The 12,623-nt window shown below is 37.7% G+C and overlaps 1 protein-coding gene across 3 annotated transcripts in view; it reads right to left on the bottom strand.

Annotated features, from left to right (window-relative positions):
- The window catches only part of SLTM (SAFB like transcription modulator), a 31,801-nt gene that overhangs the window by 11,057 nt on the left and 8,121 nt on the right, over window positions 1-12,623 (bottom strand). For 2 of the 3 annotated variants that reach the window (XM_074966247.1, XM_074966244.1), the window contains exons 3-9: window positions 8,132-8,196; window positions 7,548-7,736; window positions 7,228-7,275; window positions 6,113-6,140; window positions 4,295-4,763; window positions 3,695-3,744; window positions 884-1,002 (exon numbers count right to left, since the gene is read on the bottom strand). In XM_074966247.1, coding sequence (XP_074822348.1) covers window positions 884-1,002; window positions 3,695-3,744; window positions 4,295-4,763; window positions 6,113-6,140; window positions 7,228-7,275; window positions 7,548-7,736; window positions 8,132-8,196 — 968 coding nt within the window. The remainder of the gene's footprint in view (window positions 1-883; window positions 1,003-3,694; window positions 3,745-4,294; window positions 4,764-6,112; window positions 6,141-7,227; window positions 7,276-7,547; window positions 7,737-8,131; window positions 8,197-12,623) is intronic. The other variant, XM_074966246.1, reaches the window with a different exon arrangement.

Here is a 12,623-nt window from a genome sequence, read left to right as displayed (position 1 = left end):
AGGTTTAGATTCTGTGGCAAACTGCATGGCAGCAGAATCCATGAAGTCCTGGTTTTAAGTCTACATACCATGCCTAGGAAACAAACCCGTATAAACAGTTTTATGGATTTAAAGAAGTTTTGTTACGAAGATGGAAAGCTAAGTTAAATTAACAGTTAATACCTACATCACTGTCACAACTTTTGCAGATCTCCCCAACCCAAAACTGTGTAAAATGAGGTTAGCAACTGTCTCTAACAGAGCTGTATGTTTACATTAAGGTGTTAGTTTAAGGTGCAGAAGGTTGTGTGGATGCTTATTTCAATTTAAGAGGCTTCTCCATTTAGCTTAGAAGTCAACTAGGAACAAGTTTTAAACAGACAAATAAGCCACTCAGACAAGACCAAAAAAAGAGGCCATAGCCTTTTGAACTGTTCAGAGGAAACAGACTTTTGGATCAAAAAGAATTAGACTCTGGCTATGAGAAACTGAAGACTTATGCAGCCCAACTCCTCCTTAATCCTGACACGAAGAGGTCATTTTAGGCTATGCTACAAAACCTTTCCATTTGACCACTCCAGACTATGGCATACGCATCAGACAGACTGACCCTTTCAGGTTTTGGGAAGGAGAAATGAGAACTCAGTTGGCATGCAGATAGTAACTCAATATCCCCACCTCCCCTCATCTCTCACAGAAGATGCTCCAACAAAATCCTCTTCCTTCACTGGCAAGATACTCCTGCATGGACACACACTTATTCTGATGGCAGCTCTTGATGTTACCGTTATATAATTTAGGTTTTATATTGGTCAGTCAGATCTGGTCTTAGATCAGCTCATATTAAAACATGAGAATATGACAGTTAGGTTCTTTCAATCAAATACTGAACACAAATAAATACCTTTCCATATTTGCCAAAGAGATTTTTCAAGTCAGCAGCTTTCGTGTTGGAAGAGAGTCCACTAACCCATAGGTTTCTAGTTGAACTGCCACTGCTACCACTAACACTGCTTGCACTTCCTGGAACAAGTTTCACAAAGAAAACCTGAAGTTACTAATATGTGGTCTAATGTTACCATGATCATTAAACAGAAGTCATTATTACCTCAATTCATACTTTGAGAAAAGGTACCATTAGTTCATATATAGTCAGCCTTCCTGTATAATACACACCATAGAATTTCATCCATCCAGTTACCCCTGTATTTAGCCCAATAACTTGTATGACTAAAACATATCCTTCCAGAAAGGCATTCAGTCTTTTTCTGAAGACAAGATCAAGAATCCATCACTTCCCTTGGTAATTTAGTGTAATGGCTAATCACCCTGTTAAAAATGTGCGCTTTATTTCTCATTTGACTTTGTCTGGCTTTAATTTCCAGCCATTGGTTCTTGTTATGCACTTCTATGCTAGATTAATGAATCCTTTAGTGCGTGGTATTATCTCTTCATGAAGGTACTTATTCAGCACTGTGAAGTCACCTCAATCCTTTAGTTTATTAAAAAAGAAGATGAGCTCTAAATCTTTCACTGTAAAACATTTTCTCCCAAGCTTCATATAATTTTTGTGGCTCTTTTTTGGACCCCTCTCCAATTTTTCAACATCTTTTAAAATGTTGATAGTAAAACTGGATGCAGTATTCTAGTACTCACCAATGCCGTAGGGAGAAGTAAGATTACCTACCTACTCACTACTCCCATTTATACATCTAAGGATCACATTTGCCATTTTTGTCAGAGCACCACATTGGGAACTTGTGTAGAGTTGCTTATCCACCATGACCCCTAAATCTTTTCAGAATCACTGTTTTTCAAGATACTGTAGGAACAAAGACTGCAGGTCATACCTAGATATTTGACCTTGAAGTTGTTTGTATTCAAATGCATTTGGGTCCTAGGCATACATGCAGGCAATGCCAATAGTACCAAAATTGGAACTTCCAACCCTACAAACTATTTATTCTAAAAACAGACTTGCCACTGTTGTACTGGAGGGTCCTTAATCTTTTCCCATGTAATCTGGAGAAAAGACTACATATTCCTGAGCCTAACAACAAAAGGGAAAAATTTGAACTACATCATTGACTGTAATGCTTAAGTGTACTATATTTAAAAATATTAGATGGGGAATCTTATGAATACCTAATGCTTAGACCTTTTTACAGTGTACTGCAAATCCACCAGACTAAGTGTCCACGTGTTTTAAGATACTTCTGTGAAAATCTGTTATCTTTTGCTTTAGTTGTAACAAAATGGAGTTGCTGTATCCTAGTTATTAAAATATTATTTGAAGTTATGTATGAAGTTAAACATCCAAAGAGAACATAATGAACATGTATCTACAATATTATGCGGGAAGTGACTTTCACATTCAACGTGTGAAGTGTTTTTCTGTAGACAAATGCCATTTGCTGGATAGCATTCTGTTTAGTTCCAAATAAAAATGTTTTGTGATGGGGACAAGAATTCCATGCATGACAATTTAAGGACTTTGATATGGTCCCTTGCTGTGATTCTCCCCAGTGCTCATGGCCTTTTAGGCTTAGAGAGCAATTAGTTATCTTATTATGCTCACCAACTATCATCTATGTAATTCTTGTTTTAACAGATACAGTAAAAGCAAATCGAATTTCCCTGACAGACCAATAGCTAAAAGGAGTTAAGACTCTGCTAACTATATAGTAAACAAATGCCTGTAACTGGCATTGCTACTGGTAACAGTTGACAGCTCGTCAGTTGACAGCCTTCATTTTTTAAAAAGGGTAACAATACAATGCCAAGACAATTTCTATGTACAGTAGAACCTCAGAATTTCAAACTGACTGGTCAACCACATACTTCACTTGGAACCAGAAGTTCGCAATCAGACAGCAGATACAAAACAAAAAAGCAAATGCACTACAGTACTGTGTTAAAAGTCAACTACTAAAAAAAAAATACAGGGAAAGTTTTAAAAATATTGGACAAGGTAAGGAAACTGTTTTTGTTCTTGTTTCATTTAAATTTAGATGGTTAAAAGCAACATTTTTCTTCTGCACAGTCAAGTTTCAAAGCTGTATTAAGTCAATGTTCAGTTGTGAACTTTGGAAAGAATAACCATAATGTTTTGTTCAGCATTACAAAAATTTCAGTTACAAACAACCTGTATTCCACAGGTGTTCGTAACTCTGAGGTTCAACTGTACATGAACTTCAGAAGAAAAGATTAGAGTATTATACATCCATGGACAGGGCTGTGACTAATTTTAGGTTCTGTATCTAAAATACAGATTCTTCAAAATAAAGCCATAAGAACCAGAAATGGAGCTGCCCTTCTACTCATGATTGATCTGAAGTAGACTGATGTGTTTTAACGTATTTGCTTAGGGCTAACTGACTCGAAAGGAGTTTGGAGGATTAAAAAAACCACAGGAAAACTGAGGCCTAGTGTACTCCTACTATTATTGACTTCAGTCAAAAACTGAACCAATTCTCTAAGGCATTTTAGTCCATGGCAAGGAAGATATAACAGGTTAAGAGATGTTCTGCAGTAATTTAGCTTTTGGTCACCTCCTAGATTGATTCCCAAGTATCGGATAAAGTAAAAGGTAGCTTTCCATGTATACTATGGATACAATAAAATTGTATACTATGGATACAATTTTACTGTATTCTGTGTTTAAGTCACAAGATATAGCAATATAAAACTAAAACTACAGTAGGAGGTAAGTTACCTTTATCATCCTTTGATGTTGTTTTGCTTTCTTTGGATTCCTTAGCAGAGCTGGAGAAGCAAATCATCAGAAGAAAATTGAAAATACAGAATTTTAGACACTGCATTTTACACTACTACTAGCAGGCAAGTTAACATTTCAAAAAGGGGTGGACTGGGTTATATTTGTACAAAATGATTCCCTTATGGATTCTTGCACTGATTTTCCCCAAGATGCCTGAAGATCTAGATTTTCTGACAATTCTATTCAGTGGATATATGGCAATCTTCTCCAGATTTCAGGACGGGGACTTGACTTCATTTTGTGTTCTTAGAACTGATAGCTGTTCATTACCATCACCACAAGGACACTTAAACTTGTCAATTTGAAAAAAATAAAAAATAAAATGCTGACAATTCGACAATGCAATCAGTAGGACATAGTTTCTATACGAAGATCTTGAATTTTTAAAAAGTAACTTATGGCGGTCAAAAAAAAATATCTATAGGCAGGAGCATAAGATATTAATTATAAGATGCTTGCTGCTACCCCCTTAATGTAGAGTGATCTTACTGAATGCTGGTACTCAGTATCGTAAAGAACGGACATAGAAAGACAAACCTCTTTGCTTGACCAGAGGCCCCAGTAGACGAGGGACCTTTCTTCAAAGTGTCCTTTTCTTTGTCTCCAGATTCTGCTTTCTTTGAACCTTCTCTGGCTTCCTTCTTGACAGGATCACCCTTCACGCAGTCTTCCTTCTTACCATCTTTATGGTTCTCAGTCATCTCATAATCCTTGCTTTCCTTCTCCAGGCTCTGTGCAATGGTATCCTGCCCATCTTTTGGCTTATTTGCTTCAGAATCTGTAATTTTCACATTTTTACCTGTTTCTAGGAGGTCATCACCATCAAAATCCAGAGTGATGGCATCTTCAGCCTGGATTGTAACCGATATGTTATCATCCTCAGCTTCTTTCACAGATGTGTTAGCTTCCATCTCTTCATGAGCCGTATGATCAGCCTCAGCTAGGCTTTCTTCTGAAGGCAGAGGTTTAGATACTTCTTGTATACCATCACCAGAACCTGCTTTATCTAAGAGGATTTAACAGGAATAAATATGGCAAAACAAGAAGTTTAAACAATTTTATATGCATAAGCTAGAATAGGACCTAGAAAATACAAAGCCAGTTATTAGCACTGATGGAAGATTAGGGGGAAAAAAAACAAGGTGTATTAACATGTAAATAAATCCTTCACCCAGGATCACTCATTCGCCATGGCAAAATACATTTTCTAAAAGACAAATACCAACAAACAGTAGGAGTCAGAAAATGGTTCCATCCTGCAGATACCAGTTTTTCATAGCAAGTATCCATTTTCCGCTGTAGGTGTTAATATGCCATAAAGAAAGGCTTTCTTCAGATGCTTGCAATTTGATTTAATCAATGTTTGAAAACTTCCTTGTTGTAAGACTTTTAACCTTCCAAAATCCTTAAGAGTTACAGTCGGGAGAGTCTAAGTCAGTCTTCAATACAGTTGCAAGGTTCTGTCTTGATCCTCCTTTCTGAATGGTTGTTTGGCAGTCAAGATAGCTGAACAAGTCTGCTGCAGAAAACGAAGTGTGAACTTCAAAGTTCGTAGCAAACTGGTTTTCAATCTTCATCCACTTTGCAGATTTTCAGTATTCATTCTCAGTCCCATAAGCAGTATCTCCAACAATATTCTTGCATTCTCACAAAACAGACGCTTCAGCGATAGGGTCCCCCGTAAATGGTGAGTCTGTAGGTTTATTCTCTAACTTCAACACTGTCCATCTTGTTTAAAGTGAAAGTGCTCCATGATCTTTCTAGTCCACAATATGTAGAATCCTTTGATTTCTCTCCAGAAAGTCTCTGGTTGGTCAGATGTGTCACACTTCTTCTGTAGCGTTAGTAAGTAGAATGGCTTTAAAAAAAAAGCCGCTGTTTAGACTCCTCCACGTTTCTGAAAGCTTCCTTTACCATCCTAAGCACAACCTGGCAGCATGTGGATGACAGTATGTGAAAAGTCAAGTAGATGATGGTCCATAATTGGCAGAGTTTTCGAAGTTCAGTATAGTAATGTACTGTCTCATTCTGTTAAGCATCTACCAGTTACTGCAGTGCAAGTCTTCAATTTGTGCTTCAAGATTTATTGCACCATAGAAACAGAAGTCCTTGCATATTTGGTTTGTTTTTAATTAATAATAAGCATACATCCACCACAGTAACTGATATGTACTATCATCCACTCTTGAGAAAAATAAATCCACTGAGGACATGGATCTTAGTGAGCTTAATACAGAGACAGTCAATACTTAATACTAGAGACAAACCTAATGTTAACAGACTAAAAATTAAGCAAGTTTCACTTTTCATCTACCAGTTTAAAACCTCTCAACTCTACTAAATTTCAAAACATACCTTTTTCATTTTCTTCCTCTTCACCATTCTGCAAGACAGGGAGAAATCAAATTTAAGTATCTGTTTGCTATGAGAGTTTAAGCACAAAAATTATGAATTTCAAGTCCACAGTAATCCGAATTTATGAATTAAGGAACTGTTCCCAAAAACTAAAGAGTTTAATTAGAAGTTGATGGTACACATTGTTTATACCATCTTTTGTAGCCAGTGAGAATTCATATCACAGCATTCAGTAATATCTTTGTTTTCCAGTTAAGAACATTTCCCTTTCTAGAAAGGTTCCCTTTTCCATGAAAGGGAACTTACAACTGGTGGCAACATGTTACCAACTTCTATTGTAGTCAACAAAGTGTTACTTGATATGTGTTCTAGAGTTAAGGTCTTCAGAATGAGAGGAACAAGTAATATGATCTCTGTTCTGTTGCACTGTTCTATCAAAGGCAATTAACTAATGTTAGCCTTGAAAGTGAGAGTCTCCCTGGTTTGAATATTATACAGGAAATGTCTGATACATATGCTGTTTAACAAATGTTTACTTTTTCGGGTTATCAAAGTTAACTGAGAGGAAGATGATGATCTACTTCGTGTGAGTGTGAGTGTGAGTGTGAGTGATTTCACACATTCTGGATGTCTTCATCAGAAGTGTCTGGAACGCTGTATGAATTTCAGAACTGGAAGAACTTTACCTTTTTTTTTTAAAAAAGGATCTGAACCTTCATCTCCAGAACATCATTTTTAAAATTTTAACTTTGGAAATGAAGTTCTGAAATGAAAGAGAGGAGGGTTTTGTATACATTGTGTTAGAGATACTACATATAGTTCTTAAGTTTCACTAAAGAGGTACCTCAAAGTATTTTTGGGTCGATTAGTTAAGTGTGTGTATAATGCTCCCACAAGAGCCAAGTATAGTCACTTTGAGAGGACATCTCAAAGTCCAGGCCATCCTTAATACAGCGAGCAAAGCTTGCATTGCAGTCATTTGAAAACATCTGTATTATACCATCAGAAGCTCAAAGGTGCAAGCCTGGTAACTTAACTGAGAAAGAAGGTCACTTTAAGCCAGGCTTTGTTTCAATTTCCTAATCACAAGTTTAACAAGACTGTTTGGAACTTACATGGACAGTTGGAAATGTATCATCTTCTGTGTCTTGAAGATCATTTTCCTAAGTTGAAAACACAGATAAGGGGCTTGCTAAACAAGCTAGTAATAATGACACTTACAAAAGCATCTAAAGAGTCAGGAGATTCAGCTCTGTACTACTTAGACAGGTTAAGAGGAGCAGGGGAGTTTGAAGTAAGTACTACCTCTTTTAGTGAGCTGAATAAGACAGACTGAAAGAGACAAACTTTAGCCCCAAAGAGTTTTAGACAGACTAAACAGAAATGTGTTTTTCGATGAAAGTTCATATAGATTTTAACAAGTATGGCAAGGTACCTGGCTTTCAAAATCTCTCTCTGCATCTTCTCTTGTCTCTCCCTGTTTTGAATCAGAATATTTCTTTTCTGAAGGAGGCAGTTCTTTAGAATGCGAGTTCTCCTCTTCATTTTCACCAACTTCTTCAAAGTCCTTCAGTTCATCATTTCCATCTTGATCGCTTGCATCTTGAACCTCCAACTCACTTTCCTTTCAATCAGAAGAACATATGGTATAACTAGAGGCACGAGCTAGATTTTCCTTCCAGTGAAACAGAGCCATTGTTTCTTCAAAAGGATATCAAATAGCTACATTTTCAACATTGTTTATTGTTGTCATTCCTAGAGTTCCCATTTATTTTAAAGCACACAGCATGCTTACATGCAGAAAGTTATGCATCAAGATAAATCAAGCCATATAATTGAATGTGTGTGGAATAAGATATGATCAAATATCTTGTAGTAGTGTAAACACAGCATGAACAATGATTTAGATCTCCATCTAAGTTAGCTTGTGTCAAATGGACCTTTTCAGCTAAAGCTTTGCTTCATTTACCGGACTAGAACAGTGCAGTATATAAGTTCTCAAAGAAATTTAGTTATTACCTTGACAAAGGAATCATCTTCCACTGAAGTATCACCACTTAGTTCATCAGTTTCCTGTTTTTTACCTAAAAAGACAGGATATGCTAATGACTATAGTTGAAAGCAACTCCTTTTGTAAGACTTGACTTCATATGCATTATGGTGTGAGAGAAGGAGGGTTCAACTAACTGTTCTCCATAATACTACAGCTCAACTGAATCACTCACCATGGTATAATTCCCAAAGAACATTATGTTTTAAGATGAAACTCAAGGGTTATGAAATGGAGTTGGTATGTAATCATTTGACAGTGCACAATCAACAAAACAGTGCTTCTTCAATTCTGACCTCTCCCCTTTAAAATTTATTCCTTACTCTTCAGACTCAATTCTTAAACTTAAAAAAAAGTTATGTAGTAATTCTGATAACAGTGAATGAAGTAGCATTAATTGTAGTTAGCAACCAACTCTAGGTGCTAAACTTTAGAATTAAGACCTGGCAATGAATATTTTCCATGAAGTTGAAAATATTGACAACTCTCCCTCTGAGACCGCTGTCACAAATCTAGCATTGTGCATGTACTTTTTTTTTTTTGGGGGGGGGGGGCAGTAAGGGAGTGGATAAGGTGACTGACAGAACTCCATTGGAGTCCATCACTTATCCTTTCTAGAGGAGTAACCCAGATGTTGTGCACTTCAAATAATTACAAATAATTACATAAATAAAAAGACACTGAACCACTTAATCCCAAGAATCAGCCTGTGAGTAACCTTTTAGAAAAGATCAAAATGCACAATCTGATCAGAATTGGTGCAAATGGGTTTCTGTGGGAATCCATGACCAGATGCAGCTGGGTTGACATGGGCAATTATGATAACAACTTCGCCAATGAAGGCTTTTTGCTACTTAGTGTATTTGACACTAAGAACACATTAGTGATTTGCTCTTCAACTTTTCACCCTCCTTCTTCCAAGGGATGGACAGTATATCTAGATAATTGAAGTACATCACTCCTTAGCACAAACAGCCCCACATCCACCTTTGATGTAACAAAGAGAATCAACTCTTTTTTAATTCTTCAAAGAGGCAAGTTCTAAACAGTACTTGAAAACTTGCAAACTTCCTGACCAAACAAGAGACACACTGACGGTTCTCTCTCATTAGTTACATGAGTAAGATACAGGTAAATGCCCAAATCAGTTTTTATAAATGCATTTATAGATCAATTCAGATTTGAATTAAAAAGGCATCCTTTTGCCATGTTTAGCATTGCTGCTTTGTATTTGGAGTGCAATACCATGAAATTAGCAAGGTACAAGTGGCAACGAAAAAATTATGATCAATAGGCATGTTTTAAGACACTAGTCTTCCTTAGAAGGTGAGTGACTTAACAGAAAGATCCTTTCCACTCCATGGAATCCTCAGATCTTGGGAACACGAGTCTAATCTAGACTGTTTTAGAATGGTACTTTTTTTTTTTTTTCCTCCCTAAAGTAAACTTGGGCAATCCTGCCAGTGGCAGCTATATTCAGGTATGTTCCAACAATCTTCTAGTCCACCACGTAAACAAAGGATAAATGAAGAATGAAATGTAATTAAAAGCAGTATTACTAAACAGGGACTTTTGTACTTGTCCTTTCAGCTTCACAATTTGCTTCTTTAAAACAAAAAAGAATCAGTCATCAAATTGAATGCTTTGTTGGCCTTCACAGGGTTTCTCCATGTTCTACCCTAGATCCTTGAACTTCTCCTGCACCCGTATCCAGATAAACATACACACTATGCTCATGAGGCAAGTGTTCTTGATGCTACAGGTGTCCAGCAAAGGCCTATTTCATTGAATAGCTGTCAGTCTCTAGACTCTTCAAAGGGTGTTTCTGAAATTCATCTGCTTGCCGTGCGCAGGAAAAATTAACTAGAACCATTTTGTGGGGGGAGAGGTGCTCTTCCCCCCGACATGAAAGTCCTCAGACATTATGGCACTCAAAGGCATCTCTCTTGAAAGCCAGATTTCTGAAAGTGTCCTCATCAGAAGTCAAATGAATGGGAGTATCAGAAGGATTTTTCCATTTTTATTTTTTGTATAGCCGAGACCAGACAGGAGGACACTTGCTGCTACTCCAAGTCTCTCTCTCCATGACGATCAAGTACTTGCAGTCCACCTTAATACATTGAAATAAAAGCAAGCAGACATTTATTCCTTGATGTTACAAGAGCGTTGTTCCAAGTATGAGAAAACAGTCCTCCTCTTCAAGTGAAACTATGATGCCCTTGTCCCCTCAAAAAAGTATCAATACAACTTATTCCAGTGCAATTACTACTTAAAAGGTGCTGATGCAGATAGTTTTCTAATGTTGGTGCAATATGGCTCTCTAATATTGACAGTATATCTTGACAAAAAGAGGCCCTCAGAGACTGAAGTGTTCAGTACTATTCAATGGTGCTGATGTAAATGAACTAGATTACTACTGGTCCATCCACAGGTGAACAAGGACAAAGTTATGTGTGCCCACACAGCTAAGGTCAGACCCCCAGAAAGCATTTTTCAGCAAGAGAACAATTGTTATGCAAGGTCAGCATAATCTAGAGGACCAATACCTAGGGCTAAAAGGCACATGTTACTGTTGCTAGAGAACACCTGGTAGCCCACAGCAGTGCCTATGAAACAAAGCAAGGTAGCAACACACAGGAAAGAATCCCATGCACTGCTACAGACTAGGGACCAAGTGGTTACGCAGCAGTTCTGCAGAAAAGGACCTAGGGGTTACAGTGGACGAGAAGCTGGATATGAGTCAATGTGCCTTTGTTGCCAAGAAGTCTAACAGCATTTTGGGCTGTATAAGTAGGAGCATTGCCAGCGGATCAAGGGACACGATCATTCCCCTCTATTCGGCATTGGTGAGGCCTCATCTGGAGCACTGTGTCCCACACAACAAGAAGGATGTGGAAAAATTGGAAAAAAAAAAGAGTCCAGCGGAGGGCAACAAAAAAGATTAGGGCACTGGAGCACGTGACTAATGAGGAGAGGCTGAGGGGACTGGGATTATTTAGTCTGCGGAAGAGAGGAATGAGTGGGGATTTGATAGTGGAATGGAGGAATGAGTGAATAGATAGATTGGTAGAGGAATGATTGATAGAGGAATGAGTGAGGATTTGATAGAGGGGATTTCAACTACCTGAAAGGGGGTTCCAAAGAGGATGGATCTAGGCTGTTTTCAGTTGTAGCAGATGACAGAACAAGGAGTAATGGTCTCAAGTTGCAGTGGGGGAGGTTTAGGTTGGATATTAGGAAAAACATTTTCACTAGGAGGGTGAAGCACTGGAATGGGCTACCTAGTGAGGTGGTGGAATCTCCTTCTTTAGGAGTTTTTAAGGTCAGGCTTGACAAAGCCCTGGCTGGGATGATTTAAATTGGGGATTGGTCCTCCTTTGAGCAGGGGGTTGGATTAGATGACCTCGTAAGATCCTTTTCAACCCTGATATTCTATGAAAGAAGTTCCTACATCCAAGTCATCCAAAAAAACACCTGTTGAAACACCAGTGTTGCTAACACAGTCTGCCACAAATCTGGGTGCCTGTGATATATGTTGTCTGGAATGCAATACTGTATCAGTTATACTTTGGGAGAAAGGCACTACTTGAGACACCAGACTTCATAACCCTTGTAGCAGTGCTACTGATCCAAACTGCCAGATGTTGTAACAAGCCCTATTGGCTTAAAGCATGGGTATTTTCCTGCCTAAACACTACCACTCCCCCTAGCTGGGACTGAGGCAAAGGATTCATAACAGTTAATTGCTAGTTTAATGCTATCAGCATGCAGATTTAATTCCAAACTCATTTACATGACCCAGGTAACTATTCTGCTTGTCTTACTCATTCACAACCCTTTACACAAATGATGATTCAGACCCCCTAAGGGTCTAGTGAATTATGAGAAAAAAGGATATTTAATTAACTAAAATGTAAATGTGAGTGGGTGTCAAACGTAAATCTTTGGTAACAAATCAAGCACTAGTTATGTATTGGCCAAATTACATTTGATGCACAAATATGCATAGTTTTAGAACCTTTAGTGTTTAAGGAAAAGTGAGAAATGTGATTACTGTATTTATTATTTACCCTGCAGTAGCAGCTAGCAGACCCAATCAGGCCCGTTATGGTAGGTACCACACTCAGCAAAGGTTGCCCCTTCCCCCAAAAGATCGTTCTTTTACAAAAAATACTTCGCAATAGTATTTAATTATTATGGGCATGATCCTACGACCCTCACTTGACTTCAGTGTCACTATTTGCCCAAATAAAACTAACTTCACAGAAAAGTTAACATTTTATCCTATTTTTTGCAAACCTATATGGTACATTTTGAATATATTTTACAACTTATTATAGCTTCTCCAGTATGTCACTGTCAGGACTCTAAATTAAGAAAAAAAAACTGAGCCAAGTCAGAAATGATCAGTTACTATATTGAAATTAGCCAGAGAATAGGTTTATAGAGTTTGCAGACAGA

Source organism: Natator depressus, chromosome 10 (assembly GCF_965152275.1).
Source record: "Natator depressus isolate rNatDep1 chromosome 10, rNatDep2.hap1, whole genome shotgun sequence".
In the NCBI taxonomy this organism is placed as follows: domain Eukaryota; kingdom Metazoa; phylum Chordata; order Testudines; family Cheloniidae; genus Natator; species Natator depressus.
The sequence above is the reverse complement of the archived record's forward strand: the minus strand, read 5'-3'. Positions and strand labels throughout refer to the sequence as shown.